Genomic DNA, 23,835 nt, shown 5'->3' with positions numbered 1-23,835 from the left:
ACGCGGGGCTCAAACTCACGAACTGTGAGATCATGACCTGAGCCGAAGTCAGACGCTCAACCGACTGAGCCACCCAGGAGCCCCTTGTATGGACTTTTTATACAGTGCTGATTATATCACCTGTATTGTGCTGGGCAGCAGAGATTTAAAGTTGGACAGGTCGGTTACTGTGCTTGATAAATATCCCAGTGGCAAGATAGAAGAATAAATTGACAATCTACACCCTGAAAAGGATCAGTTGTAGAGGGAGGGACACCAAGCTAAGTGGTGAGAACACAGTAGGGAGGGCTTCTCAGCATAGTGAGTGAATGAAAGCTCATTTTCAGAATTTAGAATGAAAAAAATACACATATATATTTTTATATACATATTTTTATATTGTATTTTTATATGTATTTTTTATATACATGTATATAATTTTACCCCTTTGTCCAGAGCTGAGAGATCTGGAAGAATCTCCAGGCTTTCCCACACTGGGTGAGAGGTCAGACTAAGTACATTGCCAAGTTACTATTGGAGATTGGATTAGCGACAATCTGATCTAATTAAACAAGATGTAATCAATGCTGATATTTTTAGTTTTCAGCTGTTTCCTTGTTCTTTTTTTAAAAATTTTTTAATGTTTATTTTTGAGAGAGAGACAGAGAGAGCACGAGTGGGGGAAGGGGAGAGAGAGAGAGAGAGAGAGAGAGAGAGAGAGAGAATCCGAAGCAGGCTCCAGGCTCTGAGCTGTCAGCACAGAGCCCAACGGGGGGCTCCAGCCCACAAGCCACGAGATCATGATCTAAGCTGAAGTCGGACGCTTAACCGACTGAGCCACCCAGGCGCCCGTCTTTGTTCTTTTGTTAGTGATTATAATTTAGTGCTTATAGGATGGTGTCTTGGGCGGGTCTGATTCAGGCCCTACTGCTTCAGAGGAAACAGCCTTTCATCCATTCATTCAGGATGTATTTACATGGTGCCTATAGGACCTCAAGTAGCTGAGTTGTTTGACTTCACATCCCTTTCTCCCTGTGGCCCTCAGTTCCTCGATCTACTCAGAGACGTGCCCTCACGGTTGACCCAAACCATTCAGGTTACATTCCAGCTTCATCTCTTTCCTGTTGTGTGACCACATGCGGGTTAATTTGGTTTCCCTGAGCCTGTTCCCTCATCTGTAAAATGGGGTTGCGCTGAGGGTGAAATTAAGGTAGCCCGCCGGAGCACTGGCGCCCAGCGCGCTCCACCCGGAGTGGCGGCCCTTCGGCTCGGCGGACTCCCTGTGGGCCGGCCCGGAACCGCTGACAGGTGTGAATCAGGGCGTGGCTCACGGCCCGGGGGCGTGGCGAGGGTGGCACTTAAAGGCTGGGTCGGCGCGGGGGCTGCGTTCCGCGGTGCCCGGACGGCAGAGAGGTGGGTCGGCCGTGGGCTCCGCGCGCCGAGGACCCGAGCGGCGTTACCGGGCCCACGCGGCCCAGCTGCCCGCACGCGGCTGCCGCGCCGGAGCTGGGGACCCGGCCCCCGGCCCTGGGGGCGGGGCCTGCAGCCGGCCGGCCCCCCGCGGCCCCCCCCCACCCGCGCCTCGCCACCGCCGCCGCCGCCGCCGAGGCCCGGAAGGGGCCAGTCGCTTCCGTCTCCGCCGGGGATGCACGGAGGGCGGAGCTGCGGCCCGAGGACGCGACGCGAGCCCAGTTCCGGCGAGGAGGCCGCGCCAGTGACAGCGATGGCGGCGGAGTCGGCGCTCCAAGTTGTGGAGAAGCTGCAGGCGCGCCTGGCCGCGAACCCGGACCCGAAGAAGGTGAGCGAGCGGGCAGCGCGGAGCGGGGCGGGCGCTGGGCGCGGCGCGGCCCGGTAACGGTCGCGGGCCCGGGCGCGGCCCCTTCCCGATCGGCCGGGGCCGCGGGGGCTCGGACCCGGGGCCAGGCCCCGCCGGGGGCTGCGGCCTGGGTCGGGAAGTTCGCGGCCATTGGCCGCTGCCCACGCGGAGGGCGGGGGGCGCACGGAGGGCGCGGGGCCTCGGCCGGCCCGGGCTCCCTCCCCACCCCACCCCCGCTCCCCCCCCCCCCCCCCCCAGCTCCCGGCGTCCCCGCCTCCCGGGCCCGGGACGGGGGCGCCCGCGGGCTCCGGGCGGCAGGGGCGCGCTCCTTGCGGACGCGGCGAGCCGGCCGGGGCCCCCGGAGCCGCTCCGGAGGCGGCCCGGGCCAGCTTTCCCCGCGGGGCGAGCTCGCTGGAGCTGACCCTCTCGCTGCGAAATGTGTGCGATGGCTCAGTGTCTTCGGACGTTTGTCCGGAGGGAGAAGGAGCCGGTTCTGCCTGGGCTCCCGTGGAGTCTGGGCTCGGTGTGGGGTCCTGCGTCTCTCAGAGACGTTCGTACGGCTCTCCGGCTTGATGCGAGAACGCGGACCTTTTCGCTTTCTCAGTAAATCCTTTCAGAACAAAACAAAATAAACCTCGCGTCCCCTAGCTGCAGGTACCCCTAAGAACTTGGTTGCAATTGGAACAAACCAAAAAAAAAAAAAAAAAAAAAAAAAAGGTTAGGAGTTAGCTCGTTTCCTTCTGGCCTTGATGGAAAGGTAAGAGCCACCTTTCCTCGTTGCTGTGCACGATGGGCAACCATTTTTAATTGCACTCAGCGAGTTTTGAGGGGTTTTTGTTTTTTAGACGGTTTTCTTAAGTTAAATGCATTCCTCCCACTCTCTCGACTTTATCCCGCTTCTCAGTGTCTGGGACAGTGTCTGGATGTTAGAATGTTTTGAAAACTGAACTACACTGATGAAAACACTTAGGTGTCAGACGTTCCCCCTGAGCACTCTGGCTGGAGTGTGCAGGTCCTGAGTTGGATCTCTGAGCCCCAGAGTGCCTTTTGAAGACCGAGTAATGGAGGAAAGGAGTGGGGATGAAGTGGCCGAAACGTTTGGGTTCTAATCCATTTCCCAGCCATGGACACTGGGGACTTCTTTGCTGAGTCTGTTTGCTCACCTGCTTCCTACGACTCCACTCAGGGGGGGAAGGCCAGTCTTATAGGAAGTGCTCGGTAGATCTTAATCACCACTCTACAGATTGATTGTTTTTGAAGGACTCCTTTCTCTTCGCCTTGTTTCGAGCCTGGCGCCTGGCCGAGGTGGCTTTTTTTCTCCACTTCTGAAAGCTATACACTGTAGCTCACCATCAGGCCACTCTTTAACTTCTTATGCATGCCGGGCTCAAAGAGGTATGGCTCAGGAAGCCATCTTAGTTTTGAATCTGTGAAACGTAAATGCTTTCAGTTTATGTTATATATTCTGTTGCAGCTTCAGTTCCTAGTGGCCAGACGTTTCTTTTTACAATAACCCTTTGTGGACATCTAATAAGTGGTCGTTATTTCCAAGCACTAGCTGGTTTTCCTGAACACTGTAGGTTTGTGACTGATTTTTAAAACCTTAAAGCAGTATTATGTTCTACCCCCTCCCTGCCAGTTTGGTCTTTATTACTATAAGGTTTAAAAAAAAAAAAAAAAAAAAAGTGCCAGGTAGTATCCATAGTCCTTTTCCACTGGAATTTAAATTTTGAAGTAGCTCTTCTAGTAGTCGATGTGCATGAAATTTCAAATTAGGAAAAGGTTTGTTGGTGTCTCATCCTACTCGAATTATTAGTGATTATTGTGAGTATTTGGGCTTTCACTTCCCAGATCGCAGATCATCCAGAACTCCTGGGTTTGCATTATGAAGATGAGAAAATGTTGGGAGATCCTTTTTGCAAAGGACACAATAGTTGGCATTCAGAAATGAGCTAACTGCAGAGGGGAAAACTGCAAGCTGGCACACTGGCCTTCTCAGCCTTCTGTTAACCCAACAAGCTCCCACAGGTTGTTCTTGAAATTGCAAGATGATTATATAGCAGTATTGACTTTGCAGCTAACTCGCATTTTCAAACCATTATTAGCCCAAGGGTTGATTCCAGACCTATGTTCATGGATTTACTCCTATTAAACATAGGTGTTTAACTGTAACTTTGTTTTCTGCTTTAAGTCTATCAGTGATGTGGGCTTACTTGAGGAAGAGGTATCAGGTCAGGGTCACTTGGCTCCTACCATTTAATTGGAAACAAGTTTTCAGGGGTGGTAAAGTTACCTGTCCTGTGTTACATTTTGAATGTGAAAACTAGGGAGAACACAGATAGCAAGTGGAGAACAAGGGGTCAACATCACGAACATCTTTCTGCTCTTTGGGTTGAAGGGGTGTGCAAAGGACAGCTGAGATTCCTAAGCGTGTACTGTGCAAATGTTTGGCGTTTCTCAATGAGCTGTTACCAGTTCTTGCACACTCTGCGGTTGGTCCCTTGGTTTGATAACAGCAAGTTTCCACCTACCTGAGGATGCCCAGAGTGCTTTTACCTTGGTACTGCTTTGTTCTTTCTTGAACCTCATTGAAAATAGAAGGGCTCTGGAGCCCTTTTTCTCTTATGGTGCACGCAGTCACTTTGAAAATCTCCAGGGTTTTAGTTTTGTCTGCTTTCAAGTCACCCCTGCTAACCCAAAGCAAAGCAGAAAGGCAGCATTTACACTTCACAATTAGCGTTAGGCTTTGAGATGAACACTCCCTCAGTGCCTTCTGGCCCCATCTGTGCATGCTGGCTTTGTAGAGGTCCTGGGACTCCCTGTGGTGACCTCCTTTACTCTGCGAACTTTAAACCGTCTGACAAGGTAATACTGAGGACGAGCTCTTCAGCTTTGTTTCCAGGCACATAAGCTCCTGTTCTGTTTTCTTATTTTCTAAGGACAGTGTCATTGTGTTGGATGTTTCTCCTGTCCTTGTAGTTCATGCTTTTGTAGACACACTTGACTTACTAGCTCATTAGGCAAGTGACCTAACCTTACTGGACTGTTTCAGTATCTAAAATGGGGAGAAAAGGATCCCCTTCATAGAGTTGGTTAATGAAGAAGAAACGCAGTAACACATGTAAGAACTTACTAGCATGGTAGCGGGCACACAATAGATGATATATAAATATGTTCCAGGGAATGGCATTAGGGGACACAACCCATTTTTAACCTCTACGATGACCCTGAATTTCCCTTTAACAAATGGAATTAGCATTAATCTTTGCACCCATAGCTTGGGTGACCAGAAACACACATAGACTTTATCCTGAGTCGGATGGATGATGGTGGTAATCAAATTTGAAGTGGAGAATAATTTTCATTCAGCTATGAAGGTGAAACTCCCTAGATACATCCCTTGGCTTCTCATTTATTCCCAAACAAGATTATCACTTGTGATCCAGTTGCTCTGCCTAGAGACTGAGTTGAGTAATTATTGAAGTAGAATGACCGGAAGAACATACTTTGTCCTACACCTAATAGCAATATGGCATACCAATTACAGACTGGTTTACACATGGAAAAGGGGCAGATCTTACCTGATGCTGAAATGTGAAGGTAGTCACAGTTACTATTTTTTTTTTTTTTTAATTTTTTTTTTTTTTTTAACGTTTATTTATTTTGGAGACAGAGAGAGACAGAGCATGAACGGGGGAGGGTCAGAGAGAGAGGGAGACACAGAATCCGAAACAGGCTCCAGGCTCTGAGCTGTCAGCACAGAGCCCGACGCGGGGCTCGAACTCACGGACCGCGAGATCATGACCTGAGCCGAAGTCAGCCGCTTAACCGACTGAGCCACCCAGGCGCCCCCACAGTTACTATTTTTTGTACATTGCAGCACCCCTTGAAGGCTAAGTGTGTTTTATATCCATATACACGTGTCCTAGAAAGAGGTATAGCCAGTCATAACTTAGGGTACAAATGGAGTAAGTAGGAATTAGCTGGGGACTCTCTGGTTGACGATCAAGGGGAGACATTGAAAGAGCTGTCAGTGGATGAATGAAGTGATTAATGATAAGCATTAAAAAAAAAAAAAAAAAAAAAATTTATGGAGCTCTTTTGGTGGAAAGGGGGCAGATCTTGTTATCTGATGCTGAAATGTAAGGGTAGTCACTGTTACTATTCCAGGCACTGTGGCCCAGGACTGCACATGGTTTGTCTCTGAGAATCCTCACAGCTTGTAACGTTGTAAAGAGACAGGATCAGTTCCTTTTTTGCAGATGAAGTAACTGAGGTTCAAGAAGGTTAATGACTTGCACAAGATCGCCCAGCAGGGCGATGACAGGGCCAAACTGAAGCGTGTCCCCAACTCCGGAACTCTGTCTCAACAGCTCTGCTATCCTGATTTTGACCTACTTTTAGGACTACAGAAAGGAAATGTGGCCAAACCCAGATCACTTTTCTCATCTACCCAGACATTTTGTGTTCACCATTTGCACCAGCAAAGCTCTGATTCTGGCAACTTGACGCAGGTCTTGAAATTCCCACTTGTATCAAAAAAACAATTCTGTGGAACTGCGACTCTTCCTGGAAACATGATACCCTTTTCCTGGAGAAACCTCTTCTCCTCCTTACTTTCCTTTGTGCTGGGTTCATGGGTAATGTCCCTAAATTGGTACCTTTCTCAGAAATTCTCTCTCAAAACTGGGGCAGTGATAGTTGTTGATTTTTGTTAGAGTTGGCAGGTCTGGTTCTCTTTAAGTCTTCTCTCACCTTGGTGTTGCACAGTAATTGAAAGCAGGCAATCCAAAGCCACAGACCTGCATGTATCTGGCCCCTGTTGCATCCTGGGGCAAGTAACTTCACTTTCCTGAGCCTGTTTTCACACTTGTAAAATAGAGATAATAACCATACTTATTACTGTACAACACTTAGAACTCAATAAGCACTTAACTGTCAGATATTATCTTCCAGTGAGTGATTCTGATTTTATAGAAATTAATGTTTATTTTATTCTCTCTACAGCTCTTGAAATATTTGAAGAAACTCTCCACTTTGCCTATTACAGTAGACATTCTGGCGGTAAGAACTGTTAGATATTATATAACTATATTCCATCCCCTTCCCACTGGGAGGGATTGTACAGTAAGGTTAAAAGCATGGGCTTTGAAAGTGAAAGAAGCCAGACACAAGGCCACATAATGTATGGTTCTATTTATGTGAAATGTCCAGAACAGGCAGATCCATAGGCCAAAAGTAGGGAGGTGGAGGAAGTTGGGAGGAATGGGGTTTCTCTGTAGGTTTACGGAAATGTTCTGGAATCAGTGGTGATGGTCGTGCAGTATTGTGAGTGTTCTGGAAACCAACAGACCATACACTTTAAGATGGTTAAAATGAGCTTTGCGCAGTGTGGCATTATCATGGCCAATGAGGTTTACCCAGGGTACGATTATTGCTAATTGAAAAAAATAATAATAAAGTGGTGAATTTTATCTTAGAATTAAAAAAAAAAAATTAAAAGAACTTTGACTTTGGCATCAGTTAGTCTTGGATTCAGATCCATGTTCTAGGACTTCTGGCTAATAACTGGACAGATTCCTGCCTCACAGAGTTGTTCTAAGGACTCATTGAGACATTGTATGCGAAGCTCTTAGCTTAATGCCTGCCACCTGCCATAATCACTCTTGTTATTTATTGTTAAAGTTCTGGAAGTATTTTAATATATTGTTTTTTCTCTTTGGAGTCGTGTGCTTTGCTACTGTGTGTCATTAGAGGTTTGAGGCATAGACACAAAGTAATTTTGTGTTGAGACTTGCAACATATGTTTAAGGAAGGAGTTTCTCAAAGCAAGAGGCCTTATTTCTTCAGAAAGTTGTGAGCCTAGTTCCACAACCCTCTAACAATTCTTCTGTCAAATTTGTAGGAGACCGGGGTTGGGAAAACAGTAAATAGCTTACGAAAACACGAGCATGTCGGAAGCTTTGCCAGGGACCTAGTGGCCCAGTGGAAGAAGCTGGTTCCTGTGGAGCGGTAAGAACATTGATTACTCTGTAGGTTTGCTCAACCTCATGCTTCAATATGGTACCTAGAATGTTTACAGACAGGATACGTTTTATTATTCCTTCTCTGCCTTCTTATTTAAAACATTTATTTGGCCTTGATTATAAAAATAATTCATGATCATTATAGGATTTTAGAAAATATTAACAAATGGAAATAATGAAAATTTTTTGTAACTCTACCGTCCGAACATAAGCATTATTAGTATTTTGATATGTTTCTTTCTACTCTTTTTTATTTTTAGAGAGAGAGTGTGTGATGCACACAGGGGAGAGGGGCAGAGTGAGAGGGAGGGAGAGAATCTCAAGCAGGCTTCACTTCACACTCATTGAAGAGCCCAACACAGGGCTTGATCTCACGACTGTGAGATCATGACCTGAGTTGAAATTAAGAGCCAGACATTCCTCTCCCCTCTTTTTAAAAAATGTTTGTACACAGTTGGGAACAAACTATATAAATAATGGCCCGCTCCCCTCCATTTTTTCTTAAGATTTCATTTTTAAGTAATCTCTACACCCGTCATGGGGCCTGAACTCACAAACCCTGAGATCAAGAGTGGCATCCTCCAACCAGCCAGGTGTCCCAATAGCACCTACCCCCATCTTTTTTTTTTTTTTTTTTTTTTTTTTTTTTAAAGGTTGGTTTATTTATTTTGTGTACTTCTGCATAGGTGAGTAGGGGAGGGGCAGAGAGAGAGAGAGAGAGAGAGAGAGAGAGAGTCCCAAGCAGGCTCTGTACTGTCAGCCCAGAGCCCGATGCGGGGCTCAATTCCATGAACCACAAGATCATGATCTGAGCCAAAATCAAGAGTCAGACCCTTAACCTGTGGACCTACCCAGGCGCCCCAGCCCCCTTTTTAACATAACAAGTTAAATTGTCCCTGTTTTGAAAAACTTCAAAGCATTTTTCATGTCCTCAAGATATTTGATCTTTGTATCCTATACTTAAACGTATCGTTTTCCATCTGTTGAATATTTGAGTTTTCCCAGTCTCACAACAGTGGAGTATCATAGAGCAGAATTCATTCACCCTCTTCCCAAGACCTTGTTTCTAACTCTGCATCTGTTTCCATCTATTTTTGTGAGTTCAGGTTCTATGACTTTGTCCTCTGAACAAGGATTACACTGAGATTTATATCTGCTTTATCTGCTTTTTCTTTTATTTTAGAAACTCCGAGCCTGATGAACAGGACTTTGACAAGAGCAATTCCCGGAAGCGCCCCAGGGATGCTGTTCAGAAGGAGGAGATAGAGGGGGACTACCAGGAAAACTGGAAAGCCTCCAGTAGCCAATCCTATAGTCCTGATCACAGGCAGAAAAAACACAGGAAACTCTCGGAACCTGAGAGAACTCACAAAGTGTCTCACGTTCAAGAGAGGAGAGACGAGAGAAAGAGGTGCCATAGAGTTTCCCCCGTTTACTCTTCAGACCACGAATCTTCTGATTACGGCCATGTTCAGTCCCCTCTGTCATCTGCCAGTCCCCATCAAATGTCCACAGACCATTACAGATCCCCGGAGGAAGATCATGAGCCCTTTGTCCCACATCAGAAGCCTGGGAAAGGCCACAGTAATGCCTTTCAGGACAGACTGGGGGTCAGTCAGGACCGACACCTGGGGGATCCCCAGGGGAAAGGGGTTGTGAGTCAGAACAAGGAGCACAGATCTTCCTACAAGGAAAAACGTCCAGTGGATGCCAGGGGAGACGGGAAGGCGTCTTTGAGCAGAGAGAAATCACACAAGTCTGTCTCCAAAGAGGAAAACCGAAGGCCGCTCTCAGGGGATAGCACGAAGGAGAAACCACCCTCTAGTGTCAAGAAAGAGAAGGAGAAAGAGGGCAGCACCAAGAAGAAGTTTTTACCCCCCTTGGAAGTTGCTTCAGACAACCACCTTAAAAACAAGCCAAAGCACAGAGACCCAGAGAAAACCAAATCGGACAAAAATAAACAGAGTCTAGACAGCTTAGATGTAGGAAAGGGGGCGGGAGACCCGCTGCCCAAGGTGAAAGAGAGGGGTTCCAACAACCTAAAAACTTCAGAAGGGAAGGTAAAAACTTCTCATTCAGATAGAAAGTCAGTGGGCTCCCTCCCTAAGGTTGAGGAGGCAGATATGGATGATGAATTTGAGCAGCCCACTATGTCTTTTGAGTCCTACCTCAGCTACGACCAGCCCCGGAAGAAAAAGAAAAAGATTGTGAAAGCCTCAGCCACGACTCTTGGAGAAAAAGGACTTAAAAAAACTGATTCGAAAAGCACTAATAAAAACTTGGACTCCGTTCAGAAATTACCTAAGGTAAATGAAAACAAGTCCGAGAAGCTTCAGCCAGCTGGAGCCGATTCAGCCAAGCTGAAAAAGGTAAGCCCTTCAGCCCCTTGGTGGCTTCCCAGTCAGAGCATCTGGCCCCGCACAGCTCCCAGGACTTGTCTTGCCGCTGTCGTGCTTGGCTGGCTTTTTCGTGGCCTGCCGTTTCAGTTTGAAATAATCGCCTCCAGGCCTTTGGAGGTGCTGCCAGGGTGTAGCTAGTACCCAAGACGAGTGTTTTCGGAGGTGTCCCGCTGTGCCGGGCCCATCCCGGTGTATCTCCTGCCCTCGGTGGTGTCAGACCTGACCGATGGCCCTCCTCCAGCCTGGGTCTGCTTGTGAAGTCGCCTGCCTGGTCACCGCGGCTGGCAGTCGGCCGAGGGCGGGGAGCTGTGCTTGCCCGGCGGGCTGTCCAGTTACTGGTGTTCTCGCCACAGGTCCCCGCTGATGCATTGCCCGTGTTGCCAGACCTCCCGTTACCCGTGATCCAGGCCAATTACCGGCCGCTTCCTACCCTGGAATTGATGTCCTCCTTCCCACCAAAGCGAAAAGGTAATTTTCTGCATTCTTTTCTGAATGGAGCAAAGATTTTAAAAATTTGTTCGCGATGTCATAAGATTTGGGTGAGCTTTCTAGTGTCCTAGGCTCTAGAGTTTGACGGCTTGGGTGTGAATCCCAGCTCTGGCTTCAAGTTCTATGAACTTGGGTAATCATTTCCTTGGACTTCAGTCTCATGCTCCATAAGTGGACCTGATAATGATGTCTGACTTACTAAGTGGATTAAAAATGATAATGCTGGTAAAGCTCTTAACTCTGGGTTTTTCCACATGGTGAGTGTTCAGTAAATCTTTGCTGCGGTTACTAGCTACCCTTCATATGTTGTACATGAGCTTTTTATCTTTAAAAAAAAAAAAGGTCTAATTTTAATAGCAGAAGAATTAGAAGCCACATAAGGGTCCCTCAGCAAGAGACAAATCACATGAACCATGGTCACGCACACAGTGGCCTCCTGTACAGCTGTAAAAAATGTGGGAAGGTCTGTGTCTGACATAGGATGATTTCTAAAATGTGGCAAATGAAAAAAGTTGATAGTGGGGGTTTTTTAATCGGTGAAAAAGGAATGAAATACATATTTACTTATTTTTGCATAGTCTCGCTAGAAGAATACACACAAAAAACCAATAGCCCTGGTGGCCTTTGGGAAAGGGCAGTGGGAGGCTGAGGAGGGGGAGAGAAGGAGAGCTTTCCCTGCACAGCTTAGTGCCCTGTGTGACGCGCGGTCCTGTTGTCCTTGCCCTGCAGCACTGTCTTCACCCCAGGAAGAGGAAGAAGCTGGATTCACCGGACGGAGAATGAATTCCAAGATGCAGGTGTACTCTGGCTCCAAGTGTGCCTATCTCCCCAAAATGATGACCTTGCACCAGCAGTGCATCCGGGTACTTAAAAACAACATCGATTGTAAGTCCCACGCTTTTCTCTTGCTCTTAACCCCGTTGTGGCCTTGCGGGGGGCCGGCCAATATTCGACACTTCCACCTTTGATTCTCTGCAGCGATCTTTGAAGTGGGAGGCGTCCCGTATTCTGTTCTCGAACCCGTTTTGGAGAGGTGTACGCCTGATCAACTGTACCGCATAGAGGAATGCAATCACGTGAGTATCCTGTTTGGGTGCAGAGAGGGCCCTCGTCGGGCTCGCGTCTGCAGAAGTAGCTTTGTCTCTGAATCCGTAGTGGGTGAAGGGCGGTGGCACAGGTCGGTTCACTGTTGTGGGCCTGTTGGTTTGCCCGTGGGCCTGTAAACGTGCGTGTTTTTATAGCACCTGCTCTGGCTTCAAAGTGAGCTTCAAAAGGACCAGGAAAACGTTACCCACCCTTCTCCTTAGCTCGCCTGGTCACAGGTCAAGGGAGAATTCTGGCAGCTCGGCCTCTGGGATCCAGGGCAGGGACAGAGCTTTGTTTTCGACACTCGGGTGTCTGGTGAATATAGAAGAGCACAGGTCGGCTGGGTGTGTCCCAGAGGCGTCCAGGTCTGTCCAGATATCTTTCCTGTAACGCCGGGACATACGGGTCATTTGATCACATTAGCTGGCTGTCTCTAATTCTGAACCCTTGCGGGTGACAGTTGCAGGGAGTGCCGGGGAAGTGCCTGGATGTGACTTCATCCCAGGTCTACCTGTCACTGGTTTCCTTAAAGGAAAAGACTAATCTTTTTTTTTCCTTTTTAAAGTTCATTTAGTTATTTTGAGAGAGAGAGAGAGCATGAGCTTGAGCACGAGCTGGGGAGGGGCAGAGGGGGAAAGAGCGTTCCAGGCTGGCTCCACACTGTCAGCGCAGAGCCCAACATGGGGCTCAAACCCACAAACCATGAGCTTCTGACCTGAGCCAAAACCAAGAGTCAGATGCTTAAGCGACTGAGCCACCCAGGAGCCCCAGAGAAAGACTGATCTTAAGCTAGTTTCTGTGTTGTCTTCTCTCCTAGTCCCACAACCCCCCAAAAGCAGCTAGTACAGTGCCTTGCACTTAACATTTTTAAGTTTATTTGAGGTGGGGGGGAAGGGGGGTTGGGCAGAGAGAAGGGGGGAGAGAATCCTAGGCAGGCTCTGTGCTGTCAGCACAGACGCTTAACCAACCTGGGTTAACCCAGATGCCCCTTAACGTGTTTTTAATATAGTGATTTTTTTTTTCTAGAATTGTGGTATTTTAATATACTACTACTACGAGGACCAAAAAAAAATCATTAGGAGGAAAGTGGTCAGCCTGAGGTGATGAAGGATGGAAAAGAAATCTGTCAGAGTGCTTACATATAAATGATGCCCTGGTTCTGATTTTAGGTATTAATTGAGGAAACAGATCAATTATGGAAAGTTCATTGTCACCGAGACTTTAAGGAAGAAAGGCCGGAAGAGTATGAGTCGTGGCGGGAGATGTACCTACGGCTTCAGGATGCCCGGGAGCAGCGGCTACGAGTACTGACAAAGAATATCCGATCTGCACATGCCAATAAGCCCAAAGGTAAAGGGGGGCGAGGGGGTGGCAGTGGGGAGCCGAGCAGGATGAGGTGATCTGGCGCAACAGTGAGCCCTGTGCTCTGATCGACAGCAGGGCCTTGGTGGGCTGGGCTCATGTAGCCTCTGGCTCCTGTATCTGGCCTGCTTTTGCAGAAGGGGCGCAGGGATGGAGCGTGTCTTCCGTCAGTACACTTACTGCCTACAGGGGTTTTCAGCGTTGATAATTCCTAGCTTTGGGAGCACCTGGGAAGGTTTTGTCTCTTAACAGTGTAGATTATTAAAAGGACAGCAGCGTCTCTGCTCAAAAAGGCAGGTATCGATCTCCGTATTTCTCTACAGGCCGGCAGGCAAAGATGGCCTTTGTCAACTCTGTGGCCAAGCCCCCTCGTGATGTTCGGCGGAGACAGGAGAAGTTTGGAACCGGAGGAGCAGCTGTGCCTGAGAAGATTAGGTGAGCTCTGCACCTCCAGGGTCTCCTTGCGCCCGCGGAAAAGAACCCCGGGAGCTTGTTACCCAACCCTCCGAGGCAGCCCAGGGGCAGGAAGCAGTTCACTTTTGGGGCGAGAGCATGGCAGTGCAGGTCAAGGGTTCTGGGGGCCGACCTTGACCAGCTCAGCACGTGCCCTCCCCGAGCCACCACTTCCGTGACTGCAGCGTAGGTGGACAATTATTCCTGCCTCTCGGGAGGTCAAGAGCCAATGGAGAACAGGACCTGGCTGCTGGGAGACACTCCCTCGTGCTTTCCCCTTTCCCCATTTAAACCAACGGCGGCTGGGACGCCTCGCTGGGTCAGTCAGTGGGGCATGCAACTCTTGACCTTGGGGTTGTTTGAGCCCCATGTTGAGGGTAGAGATTACTTTTTTAAAAACTCAAAAAAAAATTAAATAAACCATGCTGCTGTGATGACTATATAATCTAAGTCACATTAGCATTTGAAAAATACAGATTCACACCTAAAGGGTGAAAATTGAGTTGAGATGATCACTCATTCTGAAGGGCTAAACTCTGTCGTCTCTGTGTCATCACCAGGATTTCGGGTGCTCGCGTCCACTGGTCAGAGCCACAAAACTGGGTCTTCCTCAGAGAGGCCAGCTTCAGGCTGTCAGTGCTGAGGGCGGATCCGTCACACTCGGGACTAACTAGCTTGCTCTGTGTTGCAGGATTAAGCCGGCCCCATACCCCACAGGAAACAGCCACACTCCCTCCGGCAGTGGCAGCAACAGCTTCAGCGCCAGCCCCGAGGAGCCCGCCTATGATGGTCCGAGCACCAGCGGTGCCCACGTGGCTCCTGTGCTCAGCACTGTTTCCTATGATCCTAGGAAACCGACTGTGAAGAGTAAGTGACTTGGGGTCCATGCCCAGATATTTCAAAACAGTGTTTGAGCTCTGTAGTGTCTTTATCGCCGTATTATGCCGTGCGTGCCAGATGAGGCATACGTGCTCTGCGCATGGCTGGGCTCGATGTGGGTGCCTCCTTCCCCTGTTTTGGTTGCAGTGCACGAGTTCTCTTGCAAATAACGATTGCGGTGGATACTCATTTTGGCACGCCGCTTCGTTTACCTACGTGTAAACCTGTTTCTCCAGGCGGTGACGTTTCTCCAGGGGTTCGTGACGGTTATTAACTGCTTGTAGTCCATCTTATTGAGGGTTTACGACCTATCATTCCAGCTTCTGAGTTTTGTGTTTTCATATCTAGTTGTGCGTATTTTATATTTTATTAAGTTTTACCATAGACTGTCCCCAGTATTCTAAGGGGGTGTCTGCCTGTTAAAAGCATGCTTCTGTCAGGGGCACCTGGGTGGCTCAGTTGGTTGAGCATCTGACTTCAGCTCAGGTCACGATCTCATGGTTCATGAGTCCAAGCCCCACATTGGGCTCGTCGCTGTCAGCTCGGAGCCCGCTTCAGATCCTCTGTCCCCCCCTCTCTCTACAACTGTCCTGCTCATGCTTTCTCTCTCTCAAAAATAAATTAAAAAAATAAACATTTAAAATGCACAGCCCACTTCACATCTTCTGTCTCCCTCTCTCTGTCCCTCTCCTATTCTCTTTCTCTGTCTCTCTCAAAAATAAACATTTAAAAAAGCATGCTTCTGGATTTGCTTCAAGACCCACGGGCAGGTAGAAGTGCTGGCAGAAGCTTCTGTGCTCAGGTTAAGCATCCAAGAGGGCAGGCCAGCCGTCCACAGGTGATGTCCGCACTGAGCACATCTTAGACCTGTTGCTGCACTGGACAGATGGGAGTGAGAGGGGCTGCTTTTTGCTAGTTTGGATACTGGCGGCGGGGGGTGGTGGAACAGAGTACAATTATGGCCCAGGCTGGCCTTTAGGTATTAAATTCCAGTCCTTTCGCTTCCTGCACAACCAGGGGCAGGTCGGCCGGTCTCTTGGGAGGTTGGGGACGTGGTTGGAATTAGAGCCCGGGATCGGCAGGGGCCCGGCAGGTGCTCAGGAAGTGGAGCTGTTGTGGTGCTAGAAATCAGAAAGGGCTACCGCTGTACCCATTCCTCTGGTAGTGCAGAGCCAAGAGCAGCAAGGCTTGGCCTTGATTGTGAACCACTCACAGTGTGTGTCTAAACTGCCACAATCTGAAACAACCGCCTTATTTCTCTTCCCACAGAAATTGCCCCAATGATGGCCAAGACGATTAAAGCTTTCAAGAACAGGTTTTCCCGACGATAAACTGAGGACTCGCCTTGGAGATGAAATCTGGGGGAGGAGTACGAGGACAATGGGGGTTGGGGAATGGAACTTCCAGAGGAGACCAGAATCCTCTGCTCCGAGGAACCTTTTGGTCTCCGAATCCTGCACGGTCTGCAGGTGTGGGCACCTGTGAACCTGTGTGCCGCAGCCACTGCCTCCCTGCCTGGAGAACACTTCAGAATTCTGGAGAAGATGTGAAGCCTCAGTCTTACTGAGGATTTTAAGGTCAATTATACTTTTGTTGTTAATTAGCTTCTTTGTAAACCATAAGACATAGTTTTAATTAATAAATATTGCCCCCAGATTGTATTTATATTACCCCCAGTATTTTTTTTTTTCTTTTTTTCTTTCCCTTTTTTTTTTTTTTTTTTTAGGTCCTCTACCAAACACTTAGCCTTTTATTTTCAGGGTTCTTTATTACAGTTAGATAAAAACCTAGTGAAAGCCATTCCCCTGTCCCAGTTCAGCTCTCCTGAGTGGACCCTGGTCCAGAGGGAGGGCTGGGCATCCTCAGAGCCTGTGTGCTGCCTGCTACACGGAGGGTGAGGAACGGGTCCTGGGCTGCCTGCCCTAGAGGGCCGCCTCGACGTGGAGTGTTTGAGCTCCACCTCGGAGGCCCTTCTCAGTGTTGCTTGAGTTCCTATGCAGGTGCATCTCTTTCTTCCTCATTAAATAGTATTTATTAAAGGAGGTTATTTGTAAAGGTCTCGAGTCTTTTCCCCAGCCTTTTTGCCAGTTCCCACTTTTTTGAGGCTCACTAGAGGACACAGAAACTTGGGGGATCAATTTGCACAGAACCCCAACATTTTTACAATTTCTGATGCAAAACTTTAGGGCTTTTTTCCCTCCCCTATCTTCCCTCCTCCCCGCTTGCAGGGGGGAGACACGAACACACGGCAGGGCTTTTTGTGCCCCCCCCCCCTCGCCCCCACCCGCCACAACTTCAGAGGTTGAAAAGCCAGCACTTTAATCTCGTGTTCCCTGTGAACTGCTAACAGAAGTGAGTGGTTTTAAAGGTTGTAATGCTGTGTTGGAAATGGGTTTTGTTTTTGCCTTTCTTTTAAAAGGTAAGATCATGTGATTGGGAGAGCACAGGAATTTGCTGTTTTGCAGAGAACTCTGCAGCTGAAGCACTCTCTACTTCTAGGGTGTTTAAGCCAGAATTTGGAGGGAACGGCCCACTTAGGCAAAGTGTCTGAGCTGTTAGTGTCAGGATGGGGGAGAACACGGGGGACACCCATCAGGTCTAAGAAGGGAGGATCTCACTTGCAAGCTGACAGAGGAACGACATCACTTAGGAGGCCAGTGTCAGCGCTCTTCCTGGCTGCTGGAGAGCGCTGGTCTAGTAGGAACCGGCTTGGTTGTGACCCAGGGGAAGCAGATGCTGTAAGTTTGAGGTGCCTGTCCTCAAGACACCCAAGGGGTAGACTGAGGGCGTGGTTAGTAGGACAGCGTCGGGAGCTTGGCAGGCTCCCTCTTGACAAGCCCCCTCAGAGCCCAGAATATGGGGTCCATTGCTTTTAACCATCCCGGAGACCTCAAGCTAACTTTGAAGATTCCGGAGCCGGCAGAGAATCTGTGCAGCAGAAGTTGCATTGTTCAGTGTGCGTTGCTGTGCAGGGTGCCTGTTGCAACAGGACACAAGGGTTGCCCTGTTTTAATTTGCTGTGTTTTTGAATTGGGGAAAACATGATTTCTCTTGATCGTTTGTATTGCATTCCACCCCCAGCCCGGGCCTGCTCCCCAAATCTGGTATTAGGAAGCCTCTTACCGAATGCCAAGTGAACATCTGGGTCAGGTGCCAGACATCTCTTGGCCTGGAGTAGCTTCCCGTAGGTGTCCACCAGCTTGAATTTGTCTCTTAGCCGCGTGTTCAAGTCTTTGTCATTGAAACCGGTATTTCACACTGCAGATTCGGTTGTGTGTGATTTAATTTCCTCTGTTAGGAGTCTTTAGGCAGGGAGGAAGGAAAGGACATCTGTTTGTTCACGCCGACATCACTACCCATTTTTAGCACATAAAGACTTTTGATCGGCCCTGTTTGCGTAGAGCCAGATCTTTCCCTCCTCCTCCTCCTCCAAGAGTGTCTGCATCAGGGATGTGACTTGGTGAGAAGAGTAAGGAGGGAAGAGAAAAAGCCGAATTTCTGAACAACCTTCTCACCTGGGTTATTGAAATGGCTGCAGAGCAGACACAAAACAGGATGATGTCGAACCTTTGGTCTCATTTGTGAAAACGTGTGCAATTTTGTTTCTCCTGTGCTACACTACATACGAATCAAATCACCAAATTACAAATGAGCCCTTTGTGATCCTTGGTGTAATGAGCAGTTTCTTCGGGCTTTCTCTTTCCGGGAAGTGGGAGGGAACAGAGCAAGGTATCTGCCTGCTCTTCCTTTGTATTTTGGTCCCAAAATGTAAATACAATTTTCTATGTTACTTTTTTGTGGTAACTACCAAGATGAATATTTTAATTAGATAAGTTATATGAAAAGGAAGGACAATTCCATGTCTAAATAAAAAACAAAACAAAACTCCACGCGCTGTGGTCTTTTTTCCTTTCTCCCTTACCGTGTTCCGGAATGGCAGCTGGTCACAGAGTGTCTGGTTCCCAGGCTGTGAGGCAGAGAGCTTAATCCCTGGCCTGGGCTTGTCAAGGATGTTGGGTTTTAGGTCTGTAGCAAAGCAGGACTGGGGGATGGGAATTCAGGGTAAAGAACCCCTGAGCAGAGGGAGGAAACTCAGATGAAAACAAGCACCTTGCAGGTACCAGACACTGTCCCTTGTCATCCTGGGACTGAGAGATTAACTGAGGCTCAAGGATGAAATAACACAGCCAACCTGCAGCAAAGGAAAGGATTTGAAACCCAGATTCTCTGACTGTAAAGTGTGTGCCACCCTACCTGTCGGTCGGTCACTGCGGGGTGGGAAGGACCGGGTGCGTCTCCTCCGTCTTCCGCTGACTTCCTAACAGGAGCATGATGACAACTTGTGCAGAAAGGTCGTGTCAGCAAAGACCTGATAAGCACCCGCGCGTTGGCCCTGGCTGAGCTGCAGGAGCCTCAGCGTCCGGACATCACTACCCAGCACTACCCATCACTACCCAGCGTCAGGAGCCAGGGCTCGGGTGCTTGCAGCTTGTGGCCCCTGCAGAGACCGGGCTGGATCTTGCATCAAACCTACAATCCCCCAGCGGCACACTGTTGTTACCCTTCTCTCCTGAAGAGGGCGTTGTTGGTGTGTGGGCTTACCTCTTCCCAGCCTTTACTGGATCGAATTCTCACTGTAAAAAGTTCTGTACATTAAATGATGGAACATGGGATCTGATGGAATGACGACCCGGAGTTTGTAAATTAGCCCCGTGTCCCTTACTCATTAATTCAGCATTTGCAGAGCCAGCACCCGGATTGGACCCTGGGACACACAGTGGCACACAAGTCTGGCACGTGCGGTCCGGTAAGAGTCACCGGGCCCACTGGGGATGCACCTGCCACGGGGGGCAGGCCCTGCTCTGACTCCTATACGCTCGCTCGGTTACCACAGTGATCTTTCATGGTAAGGTGGTCAGGGCCCCATTTTTAAAATGAGAAGACTGAAGCACAGAGAAGGTGTGCAAGCTGACACAAGCATGAGCGGTAGTGAGCAGCGCTGTGTGTCGGCCTTTGTCCCAAGCACGTGTTGTCAGTGACATTTACCCATCTCCTATATAATCACACGTCCCCAGGTTGGGCCCTTGGAGCAAAGCTGACCTCCGATGCAAAAAGATCCCCTAACTGTCGCTAAGAATGATTTCTTCTCTTGGCTGCATGCAATTAATGCCCAAAAGAACCCTCTCGCTGGCTTATCACCTTGACAGATGTCCCCTTCACAGCCTATCACCACTAGGGTTCTACATCCACTGGAGTCTCTCTCAGATTATTTGGCTAAATGGTGAAACAGGCAGTTTGTCCTCACAGGCTCCTGGACTTCCCTTTCTGTGATGCCTACTATCTTTACCCCTTTCAAAAACTTGGGTGGAAAGTTCAGACATCAGAATTTAATATAGCTACACCTCTGTTTCTCAACTCTCAAATCTCTGGGGTTGGGGCCCCAGAGTGTGCATTAAAAGAAAAAAAAGTAATTCTTAAATTTTAAAAAAATGTTTATTTATTTTTGAGAGAGAGACACAGAGCGTGAGCTGGGGAGGGACAGAGAGAGAGGGAGACAGAATCCAAAGCAGGCTCCAGGCTCCAAGCTGTCACCACAGAGCCTGATGCAGAGCTGAAACCCACGAACCATGGGATCATGACCTGAGCTGAAGTCGGATGCTTAACCGACTGAGCCACCCAGGCACCCCGAACAATAAGTAATTCTTAAAATGTACATTATTAAAAAGTTTGAGAACTGCCCTGGCTAATTTGCCACAAGCTCTTTGCAGCTGGCCCACCGGTCAGAGCTGGGAAGCTTACACATCTGGTGACACAGTACACTTTGCCCCCGCTCCGTGTCCTTGAGTCAGACAGACACAGCCCTTACCTTCCTGGAGCTTCCATCTAGTAGAGGAAAACAGTAACCAGATAACTGTACAAATCATTGTTTAAAATACAGATTTCTCAGGGCGCTGGGTGGCTCAGTCGGACTTCGGCTCAGGTCACGATCTCATGGCTGGTGGGTTCTAGCCCTGCATCAGGCTCTGTGCTGACAGCTCAGAGCCTGGAGCCTGCTTCAGACTCTGTGTCTCCCTCTCTCTCTCTGCCCCTTCCCCACTCACACTCTGTCTCTCCATCTCTTAAAAATAAATAAACTTTAAAAAAATTTTTTTAAAATACAGATTTCTGGGCCCCATGGCAGAAATCTGTTCAAATAGGTCAGAGGTAGGATCTGGAGATAAGTACTTTTCATAGGCCTTCCCCAGTGAGTTTGATGAACAGCCTGGTTTGGGAATACCTAGTATAATGGAAAAACAATGCATGAGCTTTAAAGGGAGTTAGGTCCAGGTTCAAATCCTGGCTCCACTATCCTTTAGCTTTGTGACCCCTCTTTGACACAGTTTCCTCACCTGTAAAATGGGAATGATCACACCCCATAGGAATTCTTGTAAAGATCCAATGAGAGAAAGGGAGCTCAATACGTTTTAATGTCCTTCCTTCATTCCCTCTAAATTTAGAATGAAAGGAAAAGCTTTATTTCCTATTGATGGGAACTGAAGCTTTAGGGTCACGAGCTGAGAACCACTTAGAGGTCAGCAAGTCCTTCCTCATAACCCAAATCCTAGTCGATGCTGCCTCAGACAGGGTTTTTCAACTTTTCTGTTTTTGGACTCCCGTCTATTCTTTCAGGCCCTTATGCTATATAGCCCCTAACAGCCACGAAAAAGGCAGACTCTACCTAATTCCTTCTTGTCTCAGGAATCACAACTCACATGCCAGGAATTTGGCATAAGATGGTAGGAGGGGGGGTGGGGAAACAGGAAATGAAAGCTATTTATAGCTCCACCTGCAGCTATATCTTTGGAAGTTTAAAGACAAGACAGAAATCTAGACTTCTTTGTAAAATTTCCCCGTTTTTAAAACCCTGAGCCATAACTGTATGAAACAGATCAGGAAACCTGTATGGAGTGGATAACTTCCCAGACAAAAGCAACTTACCAAGGCTGACTCCTCTAGAGTCTAAACAGCCTCCTTACCACAGAAGAAATAGACAAACCGGTTGTAGAGCCTCTTCTCTAGATGGTTTCATAGGGAAATTCTTTCAACCTTAAAGTCAGGTAATACCAACACCACTTAAACTATTCCGAAGCAAAGAAAAGGAAGGAAAGTGCTATTGAAATTAGGATAACGCAGACATGGAAAATAGATAAAGACTGAACCAAAAAAAAGAAAAATTACAGACCAATCTTATTTATGAATATTGGCGTGATTACCCTAAATATTAGCAGAATTTAACAGCATATCGAAACAATGAAACAGGGGCTCTTGGGTGGCTCAGTCAGTCGGTTGAGCGTCTGACTCTTGATTTTGACTCAGGTTATGATGTCACTGTCACGGGATCAAGCCCCGTGTTGGGCTCTGTGCTGGGCGGGGAGCCTGCTCTCTCTCCCCCTCCCTCTGCCTCCCTCTCTCTTTCTCTTTCAAAGAGAAATAAATATAATTTAAAAATAAAATGGAAATCATACCTAAATGGGGTTTACTTAGGACTGGCAGGATATTCAGACTATTAGGATAGGCTGGGCAGTCATTCTTTTTTTTTTTTTTTTTTTTTTTATTTATTTTTGGGACAGAGAGACAGAGCACGAACGGGGGAGGGGCAGAGAGAGAGAGAGACACAGAATCGGAAACAGGCTCCAGGCTCCGAGCCATCAGCCCAGAGCCTGACGCGGGGCTCGAACTCACGGACCGCGAGATCGTGACCTGGCTGAAGTCGGACGCTTAACCGACTGCGCCACCCAGGCGCCCCTGGGCAGTCATTCTTAACTGGAGGTGATTCTACCCCTACCAAGACACGTGGCAAAAATGTTACACATTCCACAACATGCAGGACAGCCCCCCCCCCCCCCCCCCCAAGCAAAATATTATCTGACCCCAAATGTCAATAGTGCTGAGGATACAGAACCCTGGACTTGGGCATGCTGTAGTGACAATTCCTAAGTCTTGGTGGCTCAACACAGCAAAGGTCTGTTTTTCATTGAAACTATATGTCCAATTTGGGTCTGTTGGGGTTTCGCTTTACATCATCCTAACTCAGGGACCCAGGCTAAGGGAGGCACCCACCCGTGCTGCTCAGGTTTCCAAGACGAATGAAGAATACTGCACTGGCCACTAAGCTAAGTCCAGAAGTGACAGCCATCATTTCCATCATGTTTCACTGACTGCACCTAAATTCAAGGGGATAAGTGAAAGGGCGGGCCTCCGCCGGCTGACTCCATCTTGTTCTGTGTCCTTCACCTTGACCACACCTCCTCCCCTTGAGTAACCACCCCCTCACCTGCCTAACAGGACTCGGACCCTTCCCCAGGACCCTTCCCCAGCCAATCGGCTGAGGCCATAGCCATTACCTCACCAACTGCCCCTAGGCCCCAATAAAACCTTTGTCCTTTTGAAACTCGCTCTCTCTCCCCGGTATCTCACCGCTGCGTCGGTGCAGGTAGGGGATTGAGCTCGAGCTAGCTCGAATAAAGGCTCTTTCGCTTTTACATCGGACTTGGCTCCCTGGCGGTATTTGGGGATCACGAATTCTGGGCATAACATAAGGAAGTACAATCCCTCCGTGTGCGTGGACACAGAGAACTGGAAATATTTGCTAACGGCACCAAAGACTCCAAAAGCAATTACAACAGCCTGGATCCTCAGATAATCCACAAGGCCACCCAACTTGAAATCCCATACTTCCTAGCTGTGTGCCCTTGAGCAAGTCGCTTAATTTCTCTGTATCTCTGCTTCTTCCTCCAAAAAAGAGGAAAATATATCAACCTTGCAGAGCTATTAAGTAATGATTTCATGAGTTAAAATGTGTAACGTGCTTAAAACAGTGCCTGAGACATGGAGTTCAGGACATGTTAGCCAGGATGTTATGAGGAATACGGTGAAGTACCCCACATGGAAGGGGCATTTGGTAAAGGGTTGTTGTTATGACTGAAGCTCCGAGGAAAATGACTGTCCAAGGTAACCTAGCTGGTAAGTACAGCATGGTGGTTAAGGGCCTGAGCTCTGGGGTCTCCCCTTGGCAGTTAGTAAGTACTCAGTAATGTTAATTAATATTTGGAGAAGGTTCAATGTGGTTAAGAGCATAAACACTGCCTGGGTTTAAGTCCTAGTTACAATACTAAGCAGCTGTGTGACCTTGGGCAAGTTACTTAGCCTCTCTGTGCTCTAGTTTCATCATCCATAAAATGAGGATAATAATAGGACACTTGCAGTTATGAAGATTAGAAAATAATATAAGCAAGGCCGTCGGGACAGTGTTTGGCGCATTATTAGCACCGTGTGGTTGCTGGCTATATTTTTACCACACTCTTAG

The 23,835-nt window shown here is 48.2% G+C and overlaps 1 protein-coding gene and 1 non-coding gene across 2 annotated transcripts; both read left to right on the top strand.

The window, feature by feature from the left end:
• Positions 1 to 1,596: 1,596 nt before the first annotated feature.
• On the top strand, positions 1,597 to 18,379 carry ELOA (elongin A). Its single transcript, XM_058718664.1, has 11 exons — positions 1,597 to 1,777; positions 6,803 to 6,859; positions 7,701 to 7,807; positions 9,005 to 10,190; positions 10,574 to 10,688; positions 11,439 to 11,594; positions 11,688 to 11,785; positions 12,965 to 13,145; positions 13,481 to 13,592; positions 14,302 to 14,477; positions 15,759 to 18,379. The coding sequence occupies exons 1-11, from the start codon at positions 1,625 to 1,627 to the stop codon at positions 15,818 to 15,820; spliced, it is 2,403 nt and encodes an 800-aa protein (XP_058574647.1). The 5' UTR covers positions 1,597 to 1,624; the 3' UTR covers positions 15,821 to 18,379.
• On the top strand, positions 7,174 to 7,321 carry LOC131505747 (U4 spliceosomal RNA). Its single transcript, XR_009258524.1, has one exon. It is a non-coding gene; the product is annotated as a U4 spliceosomal RNA (small nuclear RNA).
• Positions 18,380 to 23,835: the final 5,456 nt, after the last annotated feature.

Source organism: Neofelis nebulosa, chromosome 2 (genome assembly GCF_028018385.1).
Source record: "Neofelis nebulosa isolate mNeoNeb1 chromosome 2, mNeoNeb1.pri, whole genome shotgun sequence".
NCBI lineage: Eukaryota > Metazoa > Chordata > Mammalia > Carnivora > Felidae > Neofelis > Neofelis nebulosa.
This window is presented reverse-complemented; position numbering and strand designations above follow the sequence as displayed.

What these genes read in the sequence shown, in the direction of transcription:
- ELOA (XM_058718664.1), top strand. Translation starts at nt 1,625, where the DNA reads ATGCACGGAGGGCGGAGCTGCGGCCCGAGGACGCGACGCGAGCCCAGT. An exon ending in TTACAGTAGACATTCTGGCG is followed by an intron (nt 6,860 to 7,700) that starts GTAAGAACTGTT and finishes TCAAATTTGTAG; the next exon opens with GAGACCGGGGTTGGGAAAAC. An exon ending in AAGCTGGTTCCTGTGGAGCG is followed by an intron (nt 7,808 to 9,004) that starts GTAAGAACATTG and finishes CTTTTATTTTAG; the next exon opens with AAACTCCGAGCCTGATGAAC.